At 45.4% G+C, this 25,768-nt stretch overlaps 1 protein-coding gene across 4 annotated transcripts in view; it reads left to right on the plus strand.

Annotated features, from left to right (window-relative positions):
* Positions 1–25,768, plus strand: part of AXL (AXL receptor tyrosine kinase) — a 61,954-nt gene that overhangs the window by 14,127 nt on the left and 22,059 nt on the right. For all 4 annotated transcript variants that reach the window (XM_061596641.1, XM_061596638.1, XM_061596642.1 and 1 more), the window contains 8 exons: positions 3,108–3,208; positions 4,552–4,734; positions 19,757–19,837; positions 20,757–20,872; positions 23,519–23,714; positions 24,282–24,421; positions 24,549–24,693; positions 25,615–25,641. In XM_061596641.1, coding sequence (XP_061452625.1) covers positions 3,108–3,208; positions 4,552–4,734; positions 19,757–19,837; positions 20,757–20,872; positions 23,519–23,714; positions 24,282–24,421; positions 24,549–24,693; positions 25,615–25,641 — 989 coding nt within the window. The remainder of the gene's footprint in view (positions 1–3,107; positions 3,209–4,551; positions 4,735–19,756; positions 19,838–20,756; positions 20,873–23,518; positions 23,715–24,281; positions 24,422–24,548; positions 24,694–25,614; positions 25,642–25,768) is intronic.

Here is a 25,768-nt window from a genome sequence, read left to right on the forward strand (position 1 = left end):
GCAATGACAAATTATCCAGACTCACCTCTGTCTTGCCAAGATTCAGGGTCAGTTTGCTAGTCCCCATCTTGCCCATCTCCTGTATAAGGTGGTCGAGGGGGGTATGGGCACCATTAAACTGCAGCATTTCCAGACCTGCAGCAGAAGCCTTTAGCCTCCTAGAGAACCTGAAAGAGCCATTTCCAATGATCCACTCCCCCTTCTACAAAATTGTGATGATCGTCATACTAATCTACCTTAGACAGTTATTAGACACATACGAAGCTGCTGTATACTGAGCCAGACCATTGTCCATCTAGCTCAGTATTGTCTACACGGACTGGCAGCTGCTGTCCAGGGTTTTAGGCAGGTTATCTTTCCCAGTCCTGCCTGGACATACTGAAGATTGAACATTGGACCTTTGCAATCAGATTGGGATTATGTCATAGGGTGAGGAGTCTTCCCCCACCCCCGCACCATTTTTCACATTAAAATTTTCACCTCCCTAAGCTGCCCCACAGGGGCAAACGTACAGGTGTGACACAAAAAGGCATTAGAGCCTTTTAAATTTTGTGACTGTAATTCAAAATATCTGTTTCTGTGGATGGTTACTGGAAACCAACGTTGCTTCCAAACAATCTGTTTATTGAGCATTCATCCTGATTTGTTTACCAAGAGTTTGTGGGGAGGTTATACAATGCTGGCTCTTTATTGAGCATTCATTTTGATTTGTTTTTGGGAACATTATATGACGTCATGTCAAGAAATTGCTGTTCCAAATTTTCCTGTGCCTTTCCCCATCACCTTCCTTACCAGGAAAAGGCCAAAAAAAATTGGGAACTGGGTTTGTTGCACAAGACCACCAAATCCACTTTAATTGTGCAAACTGAGGCTGTGAACACGGTAGTCGCCAGATCAAAGCGTTGCTATTAGCCATACCTGAAGGGGGGATGGGTTGATCTGCCAATCAGTTGCAAAATCTCTGTGAAGCTGAATTAAAAATAACACCACACTCAAAATGCCTGCTGGGAGGAAGGGCGGAATATAAATCAAATAATAAATTAAATAAATAAATAAATAAGCTGCTTCCACCAGATTTTACAGTAAAAAGGGGCAGGGTTTGATTAGCATAGTTGTGCCCCTATTTTCAGAAGAGAGAGTCACACTGGAACTGGCAGAACAGTGAGTGCGTCTCTAGCCTGAATTTTGCTACTAATGTGATTGAATCTCACCTGCAAAATAGCAACAATCTAGAAGTGCCCCAAATCTATGCTATCCTCTTAATCCCACACTGTTTTTTGTCTTTGTTTCCTTAGCTGTGTGGGCTCAATGAAGCCTTTTTTTAAAGCTTGTTTCTTTTATATTCTTAAAAGCTCGTGCATTCATTTCAACTTTGATAAACAGCAAAAGAAACCATGCACAGCTGCAACAAACAAAAGGGTTTAAAGAACTTTGTAAAATAAACACAAAAAATAGTAGATTAAGATACTTTGTTTTGTCTGCTGCTGCTAGAGATGTCAAAGAGGAAACCAGCAGCTGGTCTTCAGGAGTATAAAGATGGAAGAGGGAAGAATCCTGACCCATAAATAAACAGAAAGGTTGTCGGCCTTTCCATAATGACACAAGAAAAACACAAACGGTGCCTACCCAGCAATAAACTGTAATGCAGAGAGATAGAAGCCCAAAATATTAAATCACAAGAGAAACTGGGTATGAATACAGTGGCATGAAAATCCAGTTGCAGATGTTATTCCATCGGTACCAAACCCCTTCTGTAAAATTTGTAACCGGTTTTGTGCATATGGGATCCAAGTTTATATTACTGGATTTTAACAGTATTGCTCATAATCCTTTTTAAGGAAATGTAAAAATTTGAATGCTAACCCTTTGCATTACCCTTGGAGAGAAGTGTCCTAGAAGTGGGTTAGAGAGGGAGGTCCTGCCCCATGAGGCATGGGGTGTGTGTGTGGCTGCCTTGGGTTGGGAGGTGGATATTGGGCATGATTAAAGAAAGCAGAGAGAAGCAGAGGGTGCTATTTTGCAGGAGGGATTCAAGCACATACCAGAACTTTAGATTCTTGCAATTAAAGTGGGTTAAAGCATTCTGTTGCTCTACCACAGAGGTAGCCAGTGTGGTGCCCTCCAGATGTTGTTGGATGCCAACTCCTATTAGCCCCATCCATCATAGTATAGCCAAGGACCAGGGATGCTGGAAGTTCTAGTCCAGCAACATCTGGAGGGCCCCATGTTAAGTACCGCTGCTCTAGTGCAACAAATCTACTTTAAAAAATAATCAGACTTTTTTGCAGTTTGGAAAGTGACAGAGAAAATGTGTTGAAAAGTGTGGGGTGAATGAATGAATGACTAATGGGAAAACATAAAGATTCCTCAAGCAAATCAGAATGAATGCTCAGTAAACAGGTTGACTGGAGGAGCCCAGAGGTGGTCCGTGGGAAGTTCTCTCACAGAAGCCTTCACTGAAATTAGCAGCAGAGGCTGTGCTAGATCATGATAGTGTCAGACAAGTTTATGAAGGAAAACCATATCAACAGCTTTTGGCAGCTATGGATAAATAAAACCTCCATGTACAGAGCCAGTATACCTTTGAATTCTAGAGGGGGAGGGAAACAAAAGGAAAAGGACACAGTTTTTATGCCCAGCTTGTGAGCTTCCCAGAGGCAGCTGGCTGGCTGCTGTTAGGCACAGGAGGCTGGACTAAGGGGACCTTTGGTTTGTGACTCAGTGGTAGAGCATCTGCTTTGCATGCAGAATGTCCTAGGTTTAATTCCCAGCATCTTCAGGTAGGGCTAGGAGGGAGCCCTGTCTGAAACGCACTTCCAGGCAGTGGAGACGGTGCCAAACTAGATGGAGCAATGGTTTAAGGCAGGGCCCTATGTTCCTATCCAGCAGTCCTCTTCTGATGTTCTTTGGAGTACGTCTGGACCTTAATCTGGTAGTGTCCACCTGAGCAAGTTGTCTAGACCAGACCAGGCTTAGGAGTATATACACTCATCTTTAAGGACGGAGGGTTTCCAATAATCATGTTCTCTCCTCAGATCAGGGATGCAACGAAGGAGTTGAGAAGCTAAATTAACTATTTGTGTGACTGCTCTTGTCTCCCCCAACAGCATTCCTTCTGTTCAGCTCTCGGACATGGGAAACTACCAATGTGCAGCCTTGGTGAATGGATCCGAAGTCCTCTCTGATGAAGCCTACCTGCAGCTGGAAGGTAAATGCAGCCTGTGTATCTGTGTGTGATATTGACACAAGCCCACCATGAGGTTGTCCCATACGTGGTGGTAGAAAGAAGTGCTGAACCTTAAAAGGGTGCAGGAAGTCTTGATTACCAGGGTGAACCAGGCCGGCAGCTAAGGATCTAGGACATCCCCCATCTTCCCCTGAGCCTTACATTTGGTCCGAGATTCAGGCGACATCCATACCTTACATTTTAGCAGTATTATGGAACTTTAACAGTCGTGGCTTCCCCTAGAGAATCCTGGGAACTGCAGTTTGTTAAGGGTCCTGAGAGTTGTTAGGAGACCTCTATTCCCCTCACAGAGCTACAATTCCCAGAAAGGTTTAGCAACCAATCCCTCTTCCTAGGAAAGTCTGGGAATTGTAGCTCTGTAGGGGAATGGAGTCTCCTAAGAATTCTCAGCATCCTTTACAAACTACAGTTCCCAAGGGTCTTTGGGGGAAGCCATGGCTGTTTAAAGAGGTATAACACTGCTTTAAATGTAAGGTGTGGATGTGGAAACCAAAAAATTAGGTACAGTAAAGGGGGCACATATTTGGTAGCCTTTATCTTCTGACCTGGAAGCCATGTTACTTAATCCCGGATGCGGTCCTCAATGAGGAGGGACATGCTCTGCATGTGCTTTGAGACACCCACTTCCTTCTTGCAAATCTTCCATAGCCTGCCTTTAGAAAGATTACAAAAGTGGGAGCTGCAACAAAATGTTGCAGTGTGGAGTGCTTCGTTTTCAGCCAGCCATGCCTTTTTCCAGGGTATTCCATTCCATTCCATCTTCTCACCTCTCCTCAACAGACATTTAGCATTCCATGCCAATGCACAGCAAGCTTGTTCTTAATTGGGCTATTTATTTGGTGGCTGGGGAGATAGTCCTTCTTAGGTTTCGGTAAGCCTGATGATGTTGTTGTTGTGGTTGTTTTATATACACTTACATGCTGAAATGGTTTCTAAGTGATTATACCTCCCTCGTACATTTAAAGCACATCCCCCCCAAGAATCCTAGTACTTATTATTAAGTGTAGTTTACTCCTCACAGAGCTACAATTCCAACCCCCCTTAACAAACTACAGTTCCCAGGATTCTTTGGGGCAGGAGGAATGTGCTTTAAATGTATGGTGTGTATGCAGCTTGGGTATGGTGCTGATTTGGCTACATAAGGACCCACACTAAGAAAATGAGTCTGCTATTAGTATATAGGATACTCAAATCAGGATGTGGGGAGAGGTGTGGCTTTGATGCATCTCTATATACAAAAACACACACACTGGAGCTTTGCATGTTTGTTTGCTCAGTCTTCTCCTTCGTGTCCCCCCCCCCAGGTCTTCCTTTTTTCACCGAGGAGCCCCAGGATCTCGAGGTCACAGCCAATACCCCTTTCCACCTAAGCTGCAGTGCTCAGGGTCCACCAGAACCAGTACGGGTGATCTGGCTGCAAGACAGTGCCCCCCTCAACTCTTTGTATGATCCACTGGCCCGGACCCCTTCCATGTTGTCTGTGAGAGGTAAGTCACGATGATTTATGTTCATCAAAAAATTGTAATTTGGAAAAGACAGAAGCAGCCCTACTTGGAGGCACAAGGGGGACACTCACCAGGAAGCTGTCCTGTGTAGGACCCACTGAAATGAAGAGGAGTCATGCAAGAGTGTTTGTAGCAGTTCCCATTCATTTCAATGAAGCCTGTGCAGGAAAACTAACTGGCTGGCAGATCGCACCCGATTTGAATTATCAAGTCTGCAAGCGAGAGGTCAGCTTTCCAGGGAAAGGCACATTGGGTGTTTGCAGAAGTGTCAGAGAATTCTGACAAAAAACAGACATAGGACTGGAAATTGCAGATGTTTGCTTGTTTGTCCCATGTCCGGAATGGAAATCAATCCAGTTAATACAATCGGTATTTGTTGTTGTTTTTGCTTTCAGTCTGCAAACGACACGTAATTGATTGTCTGCACACACACACACTTTGCATTGTTTCCTTTGCACTGAAATGAATGGAGTGGAATAAAGTAATGTTACGTAATTTACATGTTACGTAATTTTGTCACAGTGGACAGTGAGACGAATAAAGTAGTTTTGGTGGAAGGCGAACTGCAGTGGAATAGAAACAGTACTGCATGAGACAAATTCAGGACAGAGTGGAAAAAGATGCCTTCTTACAACTTTAGGTGTTTGGGACTGGTCCCTCCTGCCTGCTCCTCTCTCCATCTGTTCCTGCTTTTCTTGGGTCTGGAGGTTCCAAATTCATTTGCGTCTCTTCCTTCTCCAACTGTGGTTTTGACTTGTGGCTTTGCCTTTCCACTTGGTGTTTACTTTTCTAGAACAAGAGGCTCTGGGAGCCCTTGTTCCCAGTTCCTGATGTGTTGGAATGCATGACACATTGCTCAGTATGTAACGCAGTGCACTCTGCACACGCTCTGTAGCAACTTTTCATCTTGCACTTGACATGCATCCTGGGGTTGGACCACAGTGTTGAAAACAGTTCTAGGGCTGAGTTGAAGAGACTCAGATTGAGCTTTGTTTGCATCTCCTTTTTTGCATCTGGGTGGCTGAGCCAAAATCCCGTCGTTTATTTTTCTCTCCGTTCCACTGGCTGCAAAGAGGGAATTCCGATTCTCCCTGCAGTCCCGTCTTGCTCTGGCTTAATTGAGGAGTAGGGGGTAAGAGGGGTGGACAGTGAATGCAGGGGACCCCTGTTCGCATCCTCCATTCACCCTTGCATTCGTGAGCCCCCCCTTCCCTTTCCCTTAGCGTTTCACGTCCTTGTTCATTGTCTCATGCCCCCCCCAAGGCCCTGCTTATCCCCAGCCTCAGCCTCTTTTGTTTCCTTTTCTATGGAGGTGGCTGGTTCCCGATGGCTTGGGTGGGGAGGGGGTTTGCTCTAAGCGTGGGAACAGACCCGGCAAACACTGCCAAATACCAGTTGGGCAGTGTCTGTGCGTGCGTGTGAGTGCCTGTATGCTTCAGTCTCTGTTGCTTGCTGCTCATGAAAATCATACCAAATGTTTTCAAGTGTCCAAAGTGCTTTCCATTCATTCTCTCAGTAATCCTTACAGCACCTCTGTAAGGTAGGCCAAACAGTAGGGCAGCCAGATGTGAAAAGGAATAGATGCGCTTGCATGAGAAGCTTTACTACATGCTGAAATATCTTCTTATACAGAACAATGAAAGGTGCAGCATCCCTGCCCTCTTTTATCACTCTGCCATCCTAGTAAACATCAAGAAGACTAAAGTAATGACAACAGAAGATTTATGTAACCTTAAAGTTGACAATGAGGACATTGAACTTGTCAAGGATTATCAATACCTTGGCACAGTCATTAACCAAAATGGTGACAATAGTCAAGAAATCAGAAGAAGGCTAGGACTGGGGAGAGCAGCTATGAGAGAACTAGAAAAGGTCCTCAAATGCAAAGATGTATCACTGAACACTAAAGTCAGGATCATTCAGACCATGGTATTCCCGATCTCTATGTATGGATGTGAAAGATGGACAGTGAAAAAAGCGGATAAGAGAAGAATCAACTCATTTGAAATGTGGTGTTGGAGGAGAGATTTCTGCATAACATGGATTGTGAAAAAGACAAATAATTGGGTGTTAGAACAAATTAAACCAGAACTATCAATAGAAGCCAAAATGATGAAACTGAGGTGATCATACTTTGGACACATCATGAGAAGACATGATTCACTAGAAAAGACAATAATGCTGGGAAAAAGAGAAGGGAGCAGAAAAAGAGGAAGGCCAAACCAGAGATGGATTAATTCCATAAAGGAAGCCACAGACCTGAACTTACAAGATCTGAACAGGGTGGTTCACGATAGATGCTATTGGAGGTCACTGATTCATAGGGTCGCCATAAGTTGTCATTGACTTGAAGGCACATAACAACAACAATGTGGAGATAGTGGAGCTATTTATTGGGGGCAGGGGCATATTCAGAAGCTCCCTTTGTTTCTAGGAACAACAGAGATGGGCAGTACCTCAAGTCACACAGTGCAGTGGAAGGTTAACAAGGCAGGGGCTATAGCTTAGTGGTATGGCATCTTTTTTACATGCAGAAAGTCCCACGTTCAGTCCCTAGTATCTCCAGGAAGGGCTGGGTAGACCTTCTGCCTGAATCTCTGGATATCCTCTGCCAGTCAGTGTAGGCAATACAGTATCTACAGTCAGACCATTGTTCTGACTAAATACTGTATAAGGCAGCTATGATACCATATTGTCAAAAGTGGTCTCCCTACTTAGGGAGGACAAGCTATTTAGGACAAGCTAAGCATTCATCCTGATTTGCTTTCACAAAGCGTATGCAGAGGTTACATTATGTCCTGTCTTTATTGAGCATTCGCTCTGATTTGTTTGTGAGAAGACTGTAGGAAAATGCACATTCATCCTGCATTTATTCTGATTTGCTTGTGTGGTGTTTATATTTATTTGATTTATATCCCGCCCTTTCTCCCAGTAGGAGCCCAGGGCGGCATATCTCTTCCTTTCAGTCCATTTCCCTGTTATTTTCTTAAAGTCTGATTCTTTTAAAAAGGAGATTTGTTGTGCTGGGGCAACAGAGCATTTTAATCCACTTTGATTGTACAAACCTACATTTTCCAGTATCCACTTGAATCCCTCCCACAAAATACAGGCAGTCTGGAGGCACCCACTGACGGGTGGGGTCTCAGGTCAGGGTCTTTGCAAGCCCTGCCTCTCTCTGTCACTTTGAACTCCTGATCCATGCTGCAGGCAGTCAGATGACACCCCCCCACACTCCATTGCCCTGGTATGTTTCGGGGGCTTCCCAGCATCCTTGCCACTGGCCTTTTCATCTGAAGACCACTGGATGATTAGCTAAGGCCAGCCGCAACATTATTATTTTTTTTGCTGACTTGGCAGTTGCATGGGGCTACGAGCATCAAATCAGATGCCTGGGAAAGAGAAAGTAGCTCTCGAGGGCTTCTGTGGCCAGGGGACATTCCTTGCTTCTCCTGGAATAGAAACCCTCAATTTGGCAGCAAGCATCCCCTTAAGGCCACATCCCTAAACACATTGACTTGGGCATAAGCTGTAAGCCCTCTTGAGTCTAGTGACCCTTCTGCGTGGGTCCGGCTACTGTCTGCAGAACAAGTTCAGAGAGGGACTATAATCCAGTAGCAGAGCGCATGTTTTGCATGCAGAAGGTCCCAGTTGTATAATGACAGGCTTCTTACGTTTAAGAAAGGAGCTGGGTAGTCAGGGGCCAGCCTAAGACGTTTTGCTGCATGAAGCAAAGCAGCAAATTACACCACCCTCTCTCCCCAGGCCAAACCCCTCACTGGCCCTGCGTTGCCCCTTCCTTGGGTAATCTTTTCACCTGGCTGAGATGTGCCCTTGAACGCTGATGGTGCTGCTTGCTTGCCTGGCTTCTTGTTGTTGTGGGATATAAATTGTTGTTGTTGTATAAATTGTTGTTGTTGATGATGATGTTGCTGCTGCTAATATAATAATAATATTATAATAATAAAGGTTCCCCACCCCTGTAGTAGAAAGTGGTTTCCTATGCGCCAAAGCTGAAAAGGTTAGAATACGAGAAAGAGTCCTCCCTTTGCTGTGGCTCCCAGGCTGTAGCTCCCTGCCGGGGAAATCTATCTACCCAACCCCCACCCCACCCTTCCTGAAGCTCTTCAACAGGCCTTTGGCCTGACTTTTAGCAGAAGTCAGCCAAAGGCCTGCTGAAACAGCAAAATTGATATATCAATTATTGGGCATTTTACTTCTTTCTAGCTGCGTACACAACATGCATTGGCTTCCCTCAAAGAATCCTGGGAACTGTAGTATGTGCTTGGGAATTGTAGCTCTGTGAGGGGTAAACTACAGTTCCCCGGATTCTTTGGGGGAAGCAATGTGCTTTAAATATATGGGGTTACACAACCTCTAGAATTGCCTTTACTGGTCCTTTTCCTCTGCTTTGTAACAGCAGCCTGGCATGCAGAAAGTCAGCAGGTGAACTATTTCTCTAAAACATCTGGAGGGCATCTGTTTTAGTCCGAAACATCTGGAGGGTGCCAGGCTGGCTAAAGCTCTTCTGTGCACTCATTTCCTTTGACCTATTGTTGCCTCTAGTCAAATATTCCTTGCAGTGTTTTGGAAGAGGAAAAGACCAAAAAACAACACTGTCAGGCCTGTTTGAGCAGAGGCAACAATGGGGCGAAAAACAAATGTTTGCCTACCCCGTGGGAAGATGCATTGTGTCTCTTGAAGCACTTTCAGTTCTCTTAAAAACTGTTGTCCACCACCACACCAGAGACACCAGCTCACAAAAACATACACTGTCCTTTCCGGTTCTCTCTCCTTTCCCCTCTCCCCTCAGAGCTGAGGTAAAACCTACCCATGCTGGTGTCTGGAAGTGTGTGTGTGTGTGTTGTATACACAAGCGTTCATACACCATGCCTCACCCCACATACCTGCCATGCCTTTTGTTCCTCTGGCTAATTTGGCCTAGTCCTGGCCCTCAGTGAATCAGGGAAGGAGAATGTTGGGCAGGAGATGACATGCTTGTGAGTCAGGAAGAGCTGGGATCTGGACGCTGTGGGAGAACAGCCAAGACAGCATTTGGACAAGGGGCACAGAGGGGGGCAGGAGTGTGCCAGGCAGTGATGGAAAAGACAAGAGGGCCTTATATTCCCCATCCCAGCCCTGGTTCCTGTGCAGCCTACTAGGCCTCAGTCCACACACTCTCACAACTGAGGACAGAACCCAGGAGTCCTGATATGCCGCCCCACTGTTCTGCTTTTGCCTCAGAGCTAGGTCCTGGCTTTCCTTCCTCACCCTAACCACTAGACCACACTCCCCTTCCAAAGAAGAGAAAACAAACCAGGGCTTGCCACACAATTCTAAACACTCACACACCCCCTTTTCCATTAGAAGCTGAGGAAAGAGTTCAGGGTTGCCCCTGCTCTTTACCACTAACATACTCTCTCTTATCAAGAGGTTGCAACAGGGGTGGGGAGCCGTTTGCAGTCCAAGGGCTGCATTCCCTCATGGCTAACTTTCTAGGAGCCTTTCATAGGTGGCTATAATTACTCCTCTCTGCCTTTGCGTTTAGAGTGTTCAAACAATTTGACCTTGTGTTGTAATCAATCATTCAGTAACTCCTGTAAATTAGGTCAGTGTTGTTATTATGCTCAGACTGTGATTTGTGACTGAGGGCTCATTCATACGGAGGTTTAGTGCGGATCAGGTGCTATTTGCAGACCCTTTAAATTTGGACAGTTTACATGAGAGAAGCCCCTCTGCCCGAAACCAGTACTTTCGTACTACACCTGGTGACTGGAGGTGGTAAAAGAACAGATTCCCTGTGCCTATTACAGGTTTGGGAAAGTTGCTACTTTTCTCACCATTGCAGTGCTGTGCTACATGTCAGTCTCTACCTGCTCCACTTCCCTTTCAAGACAAAGTATAGATGCTTTGTCTTCTGTTCCATCTGGGCACATAACTGCCAAGGTGGCTTCTGAGCACCCAATGGTGAATTCCCACATTTTTCTGTGTGTGTTTTTTTAAGGAGGCTCTGCTCATGTGCTTTTAAGAGCAGATGGGCACGCAGATATTTTGCTCAGTGAAACTTTTCTGGTGTGGAGATAAAGTGATAGGAAAAACTTTGCCTGCATAGTTATTTTGCATTAGGATTCTGCTGAAAGGACTGGAGCAAGGCCAGTAAACAAAGTTGGCAAGTTTCCAGCCCACACATTGTTTTAACAGTGTTCCCATTCCTGAGCTGGAAAAAGAACCTGGGAGTCCTGTCCTCACCAAAAAAAAAGATACAGTGGACCTTGCATCCTTCCTAAAATTTAGATGGGTGGGTGACTTGTCACATATCCATGAAGGATGCTGGGATTGGGGTTTACCATAACTAGAGGGAAGTTGATGTATGCAAGGGAGTAGAATGATATAAAGGGGTGAGAAACATGCAAACAAAGTGGCTAGAGAGGGAGGAAGTTAGATGAGGCAGCGGTTGCATATTACAGGTGAGTGTGTCCATGAACTAGAGATACATTTATAGACAGCCCAGGATAGAAGGGTATTTAAATGGATAATATTTATCTCATTGGTGTGAAAAGGTGCTGATTAAACTGCGGTTAAGGCACAAGACCAGTATTATTTCTGGTCAGTTGGTAGGCCTACTTCAAGCAGAGTATTGTAAACATGCTCTGATTATGCCGAATGGCTCACTTGAGGGTTTTTGTACTACCTGTCACTTGGTGGGCCTGAATGGTCTTTGATGTCCAATAGTTACTCCAAGGCACTGGAATTTGAGTCACATCCTGCCTGTCCAGATAGATGGATGCATGTTCTTGCAGTTTGAAGTGTGCGCAGATGAGAGGAAGAAAACCAATCTGAGTGCAGATTTTTCTGGAAAAGGTTACTGAGTGAGATGGCATGCTCAGCTTCTAAGGTAGGGATGTAGGACCTGTGGCCATCTAGATGTTGTTGGACTACAACTCCCATCATCCTTGACCTATTGCCATGCTGGCTAGGAATGATGGGAGTTGGAGTCCAGGAGCCACAGGTTCCCCAGCCCTGTTCCAAGAGTGCATGCAGAGGTACCATATTATGAGCATGAGGCATTTTCTGAATGTGCCCAGACATAAAAGTGGGGGGGGGGGCACTGCTGATTGACCAATGCCAGAAGCATTCCTCCCCAGTCCTACAGTGAACTGCCCCCTTTCCTGCTACAGACTGTTGCAATTAGTGATAAATTACATTCTTGATAGCCTAGGGAATGGTATCTTCTTCCTCTGATTCCAGAGGCTCCAGGGAGGAAGGGTGGGTTCCTTAAGTGCAGGAAGGCCACCCATTATCAATTTTATTTAGGAAGTGTTGATCAGAAATAGAAGAGGCCTGCCCAATGTAACCTTAAGATTAGTAGTGTGCTACTTTTTCACAAGGTTCAGTTTCTGATGTTTAGAAATTCTACGTTTAGAGGGACAGAAAGGGGAAACAGTCCATTAAAAACAAATTTCCTTACAGATCCACTCTGTTACTTGATGAATGAGGCTAATAATAGGAATGTGGATTCTATCTACTGCTATAATGCATCAAAGGAACCCCGTGACCAATCCAGTGATTATCTGTAGGAAAAAGAGAGGCACGCATTAAACTTGGCTATGCAATGTAATTTGAGCATGTGTATTCATTTAATTATGTCATCAGTAAAACATTCACATTTATCTGTTCAAACTAACATCTTCTTTCTTGTGCATATTTGTACATACTACAGTATATTAATGGGTGATTGCACTCCATTTATCATTACTATGCAAAGACAAAATATTTAAAACCTAACTAGGCAAATATTGAAACAAGAATCTTGAAATGAAAATGCAAGCCGATTTTCAGAGTATTCTCGGCTCCTAGAATGGCAGTGTGCTGAAACGCAGTTTTTCTATCGCAAAACAGACGTTGATGGAGGTATCTTGGAGCAGACATTTTCTGTTACAAGGCAGACACTGGCAGAGAAGTATGGATAGCCAATTACTAGGAATCACTTTGTGTGGATTTCCGGATGGCTATCGCCACTAATTCCTTCACTGGGATGGCTTGCTGCATCCCAGTGCTTCACCTAACCACTTCTACCTGGGGAACGTTAGTCAGGTGGAATAAGGTTCCCTCATATGAAAGCTTCTCTTCCACTGTCATCCCAAAAGCAAAGGGCAATCTCTCAATTTTCTTTGTTAACTGGGCGTGTCCAGACTGCAAAGAAGAGGTCACACCAGGGTAGGTAAACTGCACCAGCTTCTTCCAAAATATAGGTCTGTTGTAGTACGCATCCAAAAATTTGGGGAGTTGCACTAGTGTTGTTTGGGTGCAAGCCCTGCCTGTCTTTCCTGCTTATTTCCTGCTCAGCAGGATTTGTAGTTTCTTCAGCAGCATTTCCAGAAAGATGCCTCTGGTCTCTCCTCAAAAGAAAACTGGTCCAATAAAAGGCTATCTTAGAACTTCCTTCCAAAGTGAAGAGTGCAAAACAAGAGGGAGACATAGCATATGCAAGAGCAAAACTACACACAAAAATGCATGCACATCCAACAGAGTGTGGTCCTGTTGTTGTGATGCTGCCGCTGCAATCATGGATACCTGCAAAGGGATACAAGAGAGGGAGAAAAAAAGGTCTCTCTACCCATATTCATAATTATACATGCTCTGTCATGTCCCTGTCTGACATGCAAGGACCTCAGATGCAGGCAGGCTGTGGGCGGGCCACAGACAGGCAGGCTGGGAAGAGGCTGGCTGGAAACCAGAAATCCAAAAGCACAGAAAAAAGAGAATAATAGCAAGATCAATTGTCCATGTACAGAGATAGCATGCTACTGAATATCAGGTGTGTGTGTGTTATGGGAGGGGGCAAGCGATTTAAAAAAAGGCCCATCACCTTCATATCTCCTCTGAAAGGTTCTTAGAAGTGTCTGGTTGGGACACTGTTGGAATTTTTTATTTACATTTAATTAAGTAACTTATATCCCGCCTTTCCACTATAAAATAATGCTAAACGCAGCTAACGTATTTCAGAGAATACTGTAAAACAGTTGTAACAATTAAAAGAATTAAAACAGTTTAAAATAATAAAGAAGAGACAGTGCAAAAACATCAGAGCCAGTAAAAAAAAAGCAGGGCTAAGAAAAAGCCTACCTAAAAAGACTCATCTTCACTGGGCAACAAGGGTGGGCGGACTTCAGCCTTGGTGGTGGAAGCTCAGTGAAAAGGGAAGGTTCCAAATGAATCTCCCTTAGGAGAGAATTCCAGGATGGGGGTGAAGCAACAGAGAAGGCCCTCTCCTGCATTTCAGCCGACCTAGGTCACATCCACACCATATATTTAAAGCACATGGCTTGCCCTCCCAAATCCTGGGAACTGTAGTTTGCTATGGGTGGATGGGAATTGGTGTGGTATGATCCTTTAGCTTCTCTGGACCCAAACCATTTAGGGCTTTATAGATAATAACTGGCACTTGATTGTGCAAGAAAACCCAACTGGTAACCAGTGCATAATATGCTCACACAGCTCTATTCCCATGAGCACCCTTGCTGCCATATTCTGGACCAACTGGAAGTTCCAGGGGCTCTTCAGAGGCAGCCCAATTTAGAGTCCATTGCAGTAGTCTAGTCAAGATGCAATATCACAGGAACACAGGAAGCTACTTTACACTGAATCAGACCGTCGGTCCATTTAGCTCAGTGTTGCATGCATTGACTGGCAGCAGCTCTCCAGGGTTTGGGGCAGGGGGTCTCTCCCAGCCCCACCTGGAGATGCTGAGGATTGGACCTGGGACTGTTTGCATGCAAAGCAGATACTCTACCACTGAGCTATGGTCCTTTCCCAAATGGGAATGTCATCGTAGACTGGTCTTCGTCGACCTGGTGCCCTCCCATCAGTCCCAGCCGGAATAGTACAATACAGATGGGAATTGTGGTTCGAAACATCTGTAGAGGGCACCAAGTTGGTTCCTAGTTGGCTTCATGACCTCCATTTTACAAATATGAGCCTTTGCATTTAGTAGAACTAAGTGGGAGCCCCTGGATTTCCCTGGCTGCTTTTTCTTGCCAATGCCATCTGTTTATGTAGTGGCCGGCTGTGATTGCCCACTTGCTGACTCAGCCCTTGCAGGAATGATGTGGTCAGAAAGCAGCAGAAACCGCTGCGAGGGGGGCTAGATATTGTTCACCCAGCCTCTCCGTTGTGTTTGTGGCACTTGGCCCTTATCCTTCAGGCTCCCCACAGTGATGTCACCCTCACCAGGTGACCCGCCTGCCTCATTTTTGTAAATGCCATCTGTTTGTGCAGGTGGCAGGCTTCAAATGCCCACTGGCTGACTCAGGCCTTGCAGGAATTATGTGGTTGGAAAACAGTATCCAATGTGGCCGGGGTGGGTGGGGTGGGGGAGCGATGTTGTTAAATCTGGGCCTTTCTCCAAGTAATAGTAACAATGGTATGTTCAAAGTGCAATTAGGCTTGGTTGCGGTGGGGGATCCTAATACTGTCACTCAGCCAGCACATTTGTTGCTGGGGGTGGATTCATAATTTCTCGCCATAATATTGTGTACAAATGCAAACACCCACCCACTTCCCTACTTTGATGGCAAATGTTGTGTGGAATGTTGTTGCACAAGTGTCAGAAACACCTATTGGCTGGTGATTGTGACATCACTAGTGACAAACCCCTATTAGTGACAAAGTTACATTATGCTGCATGGCTTCATGCATTAAAAAAAGCATATTTTACATCTTTAGAGCAGGGGTCTCCATTGTGGCACCCACGGGCACCATGGCACCCTCAGACACTGCCCTTACCACCTGCCAAGCCCCCCCCCCACGCTTCCATTTAAAAAAAAACCAAAAGAGTTTTCTTGGTTTTGGCTTTTTTTTCTTGTTTAATTGCGTGGGAGAGTGTCTGCTTTTAATGTCTATGCTTTATTTTATTTGGGGGCGGGTTTGTTTTTTTCTGTTTTGGGGGAGGGTTCTGAACATTGCCAGTTTTTCTCTTATGAAGTGGATGTTTTCTGGGTCCTTACAAAAATTACGTATATTTCCAAATGTGCTCCCAGGCCCTAGAAAAGTTGGGGACCTATGCTTTAAAGAGTGAATGTTTCCCTAACTGTACCACTCCTCTGGAAAGAACACCTTTCTTCGATGAATGAATAAATGCAGCCCTTTGAGCAAAATCAGAAACCCCAGCAATGTCTCTGCAATTTCACTGGCTTTTTTTTGGGGGGGGGGGGGTATCTTAGGCTGTGCACCACCTCTCTCTTAGAACGGATACACCTTTGTTTGCTTGCTCCTTTGTAAAAGAGAATACAAAGAGTTTGATAGGGAGCCAAGACTAAGCTTCACTGGCAAAGAATGTCAGTTAAATGCAATTAGCATGTGCTTAGACACTGGCTAAGCCAAACCAGATTTGCGTAAAATCTGTGTATGCTAATATATATGCGCAAATGCACAGTTAGAAATAATCACTTTAATTTAAATGAAAATATAACACTTCTCACCATAGCGGGGAACCCCTGTGTGCTTCCTTCATCTGCTGTCCACGTGCTATTGTTGACGGGCAGCTTGAAGGCCCTTGCTGCTCTCCCTTCTTAGGTTCCTTTTTTTAAAATCAGAATTGGACCAGGCAGCCCTTCATGCAGAGGACACCTCCAAGTAGAGGACTGCCCTCTGTAAAGTAGAACACTTGGCCACCCTGATGTGGAGACAAAAGCAAAGGCTTCCCAGCTCCCCCTGCTGCTCTCCTGCTCCCCCCCCCCAGCGTCTGCTCTAACCACCTTTTTTCCTAATCAAGATAAATGAACCCAGGAGTCCTGGCATAAGAGACTGGTTGAAACACAGAAAAGGGGCCAAGGGTTGGAACTTGGAACCAGACATGAGGAAACCCAAACCACAGACGGGTGGGCGGAAGGAACAGGACATACCAGCTGGGACATAGGACTGGTCCCCAGATGTTACTTCTTTGGCTGTGTGAGGCCCAGAGGGACCTGGTTGACTGGAGAAGGACAAATGCCTGGATTTCATTTTCTTACGTTTATTTATATTCTGACATTTATATCCTGTCTTTCTTCTGTCAGGGAACCCAAGGCAGCATACATGTAGTTCTCAGGAGTTCTCCCATCCAGTCACTGATTAGCCCAAGAGGTGCTTAGCTTCAGTAAGGTGATGGCCTCATGCACCTTTATTTATTTTATTGATCATATTTATTAGTTGCTTTTCTCCCAGACATGACCCAAAGTGACCTACATTAAAACCAGTTAAAAGAAACGCAAACAACAAAACCTAAGAACACATCTGTACATTAAAACCAGTTAAAAACAAGCACAATCAATAATACATCAGTACAAAATAAAGGGGAGGGCTACAGGCCCCACTCTACTAAAAGAGGCCACCAACATCTCAGGCCCCATACATTAAGGGCCAAAAGGCTGGGGAAAAAGAAAAGTCTTTGCCTGGCACCTAAAAACAGATAAAGATGACACCAGGCATGCTTCCCTGGGGAGAGCATTCCACAAGTGAGGGGCTACCACTGAAAAGGCCTGTTCTTGTGTTGCCACCCTCCAAACATCCTGTGGAGAAGGCACATAATGAAGTGCCTCAGATGATGATCACAGGGTCCAGGTTGGTTAATATTTTTTTATGTATTTAGACAATGAGAATGGTGTCCTTCTGCCCCTTTCACCCCAAAATGTATGGAAGTATTTTGGGACAAAGAGACAAGAGCTACCATTGTCAGTTGATTTTAGGATGTGGAGTCCTGGGAAATGGGTGTGAATTTCAACATGGATATGCTTTACGCTCTGAGCTGTGATTCTGAGGGAGGACAGCCCTTTCCTAAGGGGCCAACGGCAATGGGGAATCCAGAATGCAGCCTCACTGGGGGTGAGGTCCTTATGTTCACTTTAAGTATGTGGAGTTTGGGGTACTTTGGAGAGGTGGGACTCAAGGCGATGAGTATGTGCTTTGTGTTCTGTGTTTGTGAATCTTATTATATACAGTATATATATATATGAGAGAGGGGTGGCAATTCCTTTTTTCCAGCGTTTGGTGATATGGATGAGGGTGTGTGTGTGGAGAGGATGAACAGGTGCAATATTGTGGCAGAAAAGGCAGAATTCCTGGATTAAAATCTCACTTTGTTCTGAATTTATTAGGCTGGTTTAGGCCAAGCCACTCCTTCCCAACCTCAACCACTCAATCTGTAGTATGGGGACAACCATATTGGCCTTTACAAGGGATGGGCTTGTTTGCTTGCTTGCTTGGGGTGACTACACAGTTCCAATCCCCTCCATTTTATGAGTAGGGATTCTTAATGCAACAATTATCAAGATGATGTTGGTCATGATGGGAAGATGCTGTTAGAGAGCCGTAGCCCCTCCCTCTTACAGGTCAAGGAGGTGAAATGGCTGTTATAAAAGTACGATTTACTCTTAAAAGGTATACCCTGCATTTCCCCCTTCATAACAGAGGTGCTCAAAGCAGCTTACAAATGAAAAGCAAACATTGGAAGTGGAAATGGACTGCCTTCAAGTTAATTCCGACTTATGGCAACCCTATGAACAGTGTGGTGAGACCCAGTGTGGTGTAGTGGTTGAGGTGTTGGACTATGACCTGGGAGACCACTGTTTGAATCCCCACATAGCCATAAAGCTCACTGGGTGACCTCGGGCCAGTCACTGCCTCTCAACCTCATGAAAACCCTATTCATAGGGTCGCCATAAGTCAGAATTGACTTGAAGGCAGTACATTTACATTTTATGAACAGGGTTTTCATGGTAAGTGGTATTCAGAGGTGGTTTTACCCAGAGATTGGAAAAGTTACTTTTTTGAACTACAACTCCCATCAGCCCAATGCAGTGGCCATGCTGGCTGGGGCTGATTGGAGTTGTAGTTCAAAAAAGTAACTTTTCCAACCTCTGGTTTTACCATTGCCTTCCTCTGAGGCTAAGAGGCAATTTCCCCTTTCATAACAGAGGTGCTCAAAGCAGCTTACAAATGAAAAGCAAACAGTAAACAATAATAACCCAACCATTAAATTAAAGGCTTTTGAACTTTGTAGAGATGGTTTTTTTATGTGATGTAATTTTTTAATGTCATTTCAATGTAAGAGGAGCTTTTATTCCACACTCAGGATGGAAATAGGATTAAAAATATTGCTAATTTTTGCCTTGTGTGGGGGAACTATTTGCAAAGGTGTGGAGCTTTCTATGGGGGTGGGGTCAGGTCTGGCATGCTGGAAATCGGTTGCAGCATCCCAGAATAGTCCTCAGTCTTGGTTGCCTGATGTTTCTTTGCCTTTAATTTGAATCTGGAGAGAGCAGGGGTGTGTGAGAGAGAGTATGAAGAGTGCTTCTGTACATTACTCTTGAGAAGTCCCCAGAGTACTCTTGAGAAGCCGCTAGGGTTAGTGTAGTAGTGCTCAAATTACAGGGGGAGGGGAGATCCTGCCTTCCATTTTGAGCCCCTTTGCTTTTGTTTTTAAGAGGCTTCAGTGGGAGAGCATGGTTTGCTGAAACTGAGGCATGTTAAAGGTTGTGGATTTCATTACAGCACCTCAACACACACCTTCCCCCCCCCAATAATTTGAGCACTGGTTTATTCTTCCTGTTCACCTATAATTTATCTGGTTAACATTTCAGTCTCCTCCTCAGATCTGTAAAATCTACTTTACAGGGCTGTTAGATTTGCAAAGGAAAAACTGAGAGGTAAGACCTGAGAGAATTAAGAGCTGTGAGTACTGCCTAGTGGTGTATAGGGTTAGACTTGGACCTGACAGATAGATTTAAGCCTCCACTCAGTCTCATCAGGTGACCTTGATCTTGCAGCCTCAGTTCCCTATCTGTAAACTGGGAACATTAATGACCTCACAAGAAAATTGTGAATATTCAAGAGTTAAGGAACGTAAAATCATTTTGAACCTAAAATTGCAACAGAAATTCTAATAACGTTTGCTGTTTAAAATATGAAAGCTGTTGATAATTACTAAGAAAAACCACCATATCCACTTACGCCTGCTTTTGTCTCTCAGGTCTGAATCACAGTGCTTCGTTCTCATGCGAGGCCCACAACGATAAGGGAGTGGGCACATCTCGAACTGCAGTTGTGACAGGTGAGAGGTGGTTGTGGGGTGCTTTCCTAGAGAGGACATGTAATCCATGGGGAGCAGTACACCAAGGCCCAAACTAGTTATGAAGTTAAAGATGTCTTTGCATTTAACATGGAAAGTTTAAAAAATGCAAACTGCAGCAGCTGGGGAGGGGTGATAACAAATGGCATCAGAGCAGGCATAAAGGGGGAATTCCTCCCCACCTTTCCTTTTCTGAAGTTTTTTTTCTTTTGCTCAGGAAGAAAATCTCCCATTTGTTCTAAGGGATGGTGGATTTTCCACCCAATGCATTGCAAATGCTAGATGCAGAGGAGGGATTTTCCTCAGGACCACAGGAGGGAAGGAAAGAGTTAAGTGTTTCTCCCTATATGCCCACTCTGATCCTTTTGTTTATCAACCACCACCCCAGGCTGATGTTGTTTGCGTCTTTTTAAAGCTGCACATTAAATGCAAAGAGATAATGCAAAGAGCCTTTTAACTTCTGTTGAGTACAAGAGTAGCACACAATACTTCCAAATTGCAGGTTTAAATAGTTCCTGACACCAAAAATTCCCTGCAAGTGGAAAACAAACATGTTAGGAAGAAGGCTGAAGATGAAACCTTTTTTCCTGAAATTCTAGCTTTCCACTGACTGGGATTCCTTGACATATATTTAGGAATATGGCTTGAATGTGGCTAATCATCTGAACATTCTTGATGACTTCTGGATCATAGTGGTGATGAACAAGCCCATAGGAAGGAGCCTAAAGCTGTATCCTAAGCACAGGTACTTAGGCTCCGGCCCCAATGAACACAGTGCAGCTTGAATCTGAGTAAACATGCATAGGACTGTGATGAAAAACACATTTCTGACTTTTTCCCAAAGCAAATAACCCTGCTTTTGTGTGGTGCCTTACACCTGCTTTCTTATATCTCCCTCTAGTGGTACCTGGACGGCCACGTGCCTTATTCCTTGTGCATCGCAGTGACCGCAGCTTAGAAGTGGCGTGGGAACCAGGGCCCAGTGGTGCCTACGCTCTGGAGGTCTGCACCATCCAGGTAAAAAGGATGGCTGAAAGCATAGAAGGGTTTATCAAAGGAAGCCAGCCAAGGATCCCTTGCACAGCTGCTTTGGAGAAGGATGTGTCATTCTGCCACTTTCACCCCTGCCCTTTGTGCAAACTGTTTTATTTTTAGGAGTGATTTCCTGTCCAGCTTCTGCTTCCGTCGGATATCCACCCCCCGCCCACATGAAATGTGACATCCCCTAGGATGGGGAACTGAAAGAGCCTGAGCAAGGAATTCCAATAGCCAAGAAACAAAACTGATAGCAGAGAGCGGATTTCAGATATGTGATCATTTGCGCAGCCCCGAGGTCATAGAGTAATCTGCACCAATTCAGGCTGCTTTTGGACATTTTCCTTTGTAAAACAAACTGCTTGAAAACAGAAGGCTGGTACATCTGGGACAAAGTACTCTTCCCTGTTGTGTTTGCTTTCTACATATAGGGAGTTTTACCACATAGGGCAAGCTTTAAAAATATGACACACCACCCACACTCTGAAGTGGTACAGTCCAGAATTCTACCATCTCCCTTGTGCTGCAGAGATCCTGCCTTAGATCAATCTGCACATTATGCAGAATGAGGCGGCAGAATCCTGGACTGAACCACCGCAGACAGGAACGGGGAGTCATTTTTTTTTTAATGCTTTGGTATGTGAAAAAAGAAACAACACCCTTTTGCATGTAGTCAACTAACACATCAGGGCTAAAAGGTTTTGCATAGCCCTCTCCCTAGTTTGCTAGTTCACAATCCCCCCACCTGCACTCTGAAGAATTTTAGCCCAGAATTTTACCATTTCTGTATGAATATCACAAGGGGATGTGGCCAGTAGTTCCGCACAAAGGAGCACAGGAATAGTAACCCAGGGGTGGCGGATTGAGTCCCATCCCCGGAAGGCAGGAAATGTAGCTCCTACAACAAAGATGGGAAACTTCTGCCTGAGGGCCACATGCATCCCTCCAGGCCCCTCGGTCCAACCTAGGGCATGTTCTCTACCTAGGACACAGCCCTCACTGGACCTGTTCCATGCCCTCCGAGACTGCTTTTGCCTGGCTGGAATATGATCTTGAATGGTGATAATACCTCTTGCTTACCTTGATGGCAGGGATGTAGTCATCCAGGGTCTCAGGGGTATGAGACCCCTTACTCTTTTGGGAGCCAGGTCCCAGCAAGGTCCCTATGTCTCCAGCATCCTATGAGCCAATCAGCATAAAAGAGGAGTATGTTAGCCACTGAGAAGAGTCTTCAAACTTGCTTCCTTTTTCTTTGCTGCTGATTGGACCCAATCAGAGTGAAAGGAGTTCCTATTCATTCCTACTTCAAAAAGCCAAGCTGTGGAGAGTGAGTAGTCTGTAACTGCAGAAGAAGAGACAGTGAATCCTGTTGATAGCATCCCATCTACATCATCAAGCTGTTTGATAGCAGCAGGAGATAAATGTGTAAACACTGAACTCAGCAATTCCAGCAATAACTCTGACAGTGAGAAAGGACAATCAAATGGTGACAGAGACGCAGAAAGCAAGTTTTCAAACCTGGCCAGATTATTCTATAATCTTAGAAGGAGGCGTGGCTGTGAAGGGGACATAGCTGTGACAGTCAGGAAGGGGCCCTTCACTTCTGAATTTGCCACTACGCTACTGCTGGATGAAGAATGGAGAGTGGGCGGAGCAACAAATGTGTGGATGTCTGACCTTTGCATGGCTGGAATGTAGCCTGCCGTACAAAGATAAGTGTCCTATCCATTGCTCCACCTACTTTTCTTTCTGGACCCGCCCACCACTGGCATGTGGCCTCCGGAAGGTTCTCGATCAGGTTCTGCGGTCCGTGAGCTGAAAGAAGTCCCCCACCCCGTTCTACAAGGAAAAACCAACCTGCAGGGGAAGTGCCATAGCTCAGCGTCAGAGAACATGCCCTGCAAGCGCAAAGCCTTCACTTCAGTTCCTGGTTAGCAGGGCTGGGAAAGACCTACTGCTTGAACCTGAATAGATGGCTCTGAGTTAGACAGCAGAACAGGGGTGGAGAAACCTTTTTCAACCCGAGGGCCACATTCCCCTTTTGGTCGACCTTCCTAGGGCCACATGCCAGTGGAGGGCGGGTCCATAGGCAAAAGTGGGTGGAGCAATAACTTTTAATTTTACCGTAGGCCAGTTTCTACACACACTCACACATCCCTCTCTGTCCTCCATCCAGACCAGCAAGAGGCATGTTCAAGGAGGCATTCTGGCCAGGCAGAAACACTCGTGGAGGGTGCAAAGCAGGGCTGGTGAGCACTGTGGCCTGGGAACAAGGGCTGTGGCCTAGATAGAGTCTCAAAGCCCAGATACAGAGGCCTGGAAGGCTGCATTCGGCCCCTGGGACTGAGGCTCACCACCCCTGTGGTTCAGCACATGCCTGATAGGCAAAAGGTCCCAGCTCCAGTTAAATCTCCAGTTCAAAGGATCTTGGGTCACATTCCATGGGGCCCCCTCCTTCTGCCTGAGCTTTTGGACAGCTGCTGCCAGTCAGAGTGGACAACGCTGGCTATGATGGACCGTGATAGCCCCATTTGGTCTAAGGCAACTTCATGTGTTCCTCACGTCTCTCTCTCTCCCCCCCCACCTTCCGTCTATCCTCAAATTCTTATCACAACCTATTTTCCCCAGGCTGTGCGCTCAGATGAGGACCTCAGCACTGTTTCCGACAGGGAACTCTATAACCAGAACCTCAATGTGCCCCCCTTCAGCCACACCCTGGATGGTTTGACCCCCTTCACCACCTACCATGTCCGTGTGTCCTGTCGCTCTAGAGAGGGTAACTCCCCTTGGACCCACTGGGTTGCTATGGAAACCCTGGAAGGAGGTGAGCTTGAAATGGGAGTGACGATGATGGAAGAGATTTGGTAGTTGAGCTTTCTGGGCTTTGCTTTGGTCTCTCAGAAGAGAAAGGAAGTCACTTGGAGCAGGGATGAGGATCTTGTGACCCTCCAGATGTTGCTAGGCTACAACTCTCATCACCCCTGACCGTTGGCTATGCTGGCTGGAGCTAATGGGAGTTGGAGTCCCAGCCACATCTGGAGGGTCATAGGCTCCCAATCCCTCACTTATGGGGGAAGTAATTTGAAAGCCAGCAAGATAGAGTGGGGTCCAACATGTGGTTTAGAGAGTAATTGCTTAGAAGCTAGGAAGATTACCAATCAGATGGCTGAGAACGAAATATAGTAGCTTTTCCAAGGTCACTCACTGAGTTCAGAGCTAAGGTTTGAGCTAGGGGCATCCGCTTCGTGCTCTTCACCACTGCACTCTGCCGGTTTTGTAATCCCATATGCAACACATTACTGAGATTAGAGGGAGCTGCCCCAAGTGCATCATGGGAAATGGTCCTGGGTGCACACAGTCTTTCCATGGTAACACATAATTTCCACGGCAGTGCCTACAGCTGCGCCAGAGAACATCATGGCCATTCAAAATGGCAGCTGCACCGTCATACAGTGGAGGGAGCTGCAAGGCGACATCAACGGAATCATCCGTGGATACAAGCTTGTCTGCCAGAGTGGCGACTCTCCTGAGGTGAGCCCTCCTTTGTGAGGATGGGAGGGCCCAGTTCCTAACTGACCCTGAACTAGCCTGAGCCACAATCTCCCACCACTTTGCTAATCCCCTGCCTTAATGCTTTCGCCACACACTCTTCCACCAGGTGGTTGTGGATGTGGGGCTGACCAATGAGACGGTATTGACCCTGAACTCAACGGTACAAAATCTGACTGTGCGAGTTGCAGCCTACACACAGGCAGGCGATGGGCCCTGGAGCAAGGCCATCATGATTTCCTCAACAGATTTTGGTAAGGAATAGGAGGTGGTTGTTCATGTTTGGGGGGGAGGGAATCTCATTAGCTTCTCCAGCATGTGATATTGTGGGATGAGGAATGGGCAGGAGGCACAAGGCCAAAAGCGAACTCTGTTGTAGGAGTTAAGGGGTCTGGAATACCTTGACAGTCCTCAGAATGTCAAAACATTGAAACATAACTTGGGTCAGAACCAAAACACAGTGAACAGGTGCCACTTTTGGACAAAGAACCTAAGGGTTGTATTCAATTAAGTTCTACTCAAAGTAGACTCACTGATATTAATGGACCTAAGTTAATCATATGCATTAATTTCAATGGGTCTTCTCTATGACTAACACTGTATACAGTCCTAAGAGTTCAGACCTAGAGTGATGGAACCAGTTCAGGACTATTAAAAATGAAAAAGCTCCATTTTAGTAGACAACTATTCCTGCACATCTTTCTAAGCATATCAGAAAGATATAGAAGAATAATTTAACCACCAAAACCAATATTTTTAAAGAATAGTCTTTAACCGTTTCCAACATTCCTGATCCAAACACTTTGGCAATTCTTTCAAAGTTATCTTTTGATCTCTTGTTTTTATTATTGTAGCCCAGCCTTTGACTTCCTGCTTTCTAAGAATGGTTCTTAGTTTGGCAATTCCTGATCTCAGGCCTGGTTCTGATCTAGTAGACTCTCCAGATTCTAATTTTTGTCTTACTTGTGGCTTTGGAGCCTTGCAGAGTCAGAGAAACTAAAGCCAGTTATAAAACAGGATTCATGTTTCTGATTTTGGAGCTTTGATTCTCTTTGATGTGCCCAGAAGATGGCCTAGTTGTAACTGAGGCTCTGTCGGGTGGAAACCTGGCCCCTATGTTTGGCTTGGAGGGAGATCATATTCAAATAACTTATTTATTGTTTTTTCTCTTGCAGACAAATTTCTACCACAAGCCCAGCCAGGTAAGAGGCCGTGTATAGTACTCTACCCAATGACTTCCAGAATTGAATTGAGAGTCTGGGATAGGCTGCATCAAGGAATGGGAGGTGGTGCCTTTTTCTTCTAGAAAGTTCCAGGGGGTAGGCAGTA

This window comes from Rhineura floridana, chromosome 15 (genome assembly GCF_030035675.1).
Source record: "Rhineura floridana isolate rRhiFlo1 chromosome 15, rRhiFlo1.hap2, whole genome shotgun sequence".
NCBI classification, from domain to species: Eukaryota; Metazoa; Chordata; class Lepidosauria; order Squamata; family Rhineuridae; genus Rhineura; species Rhineura floridana.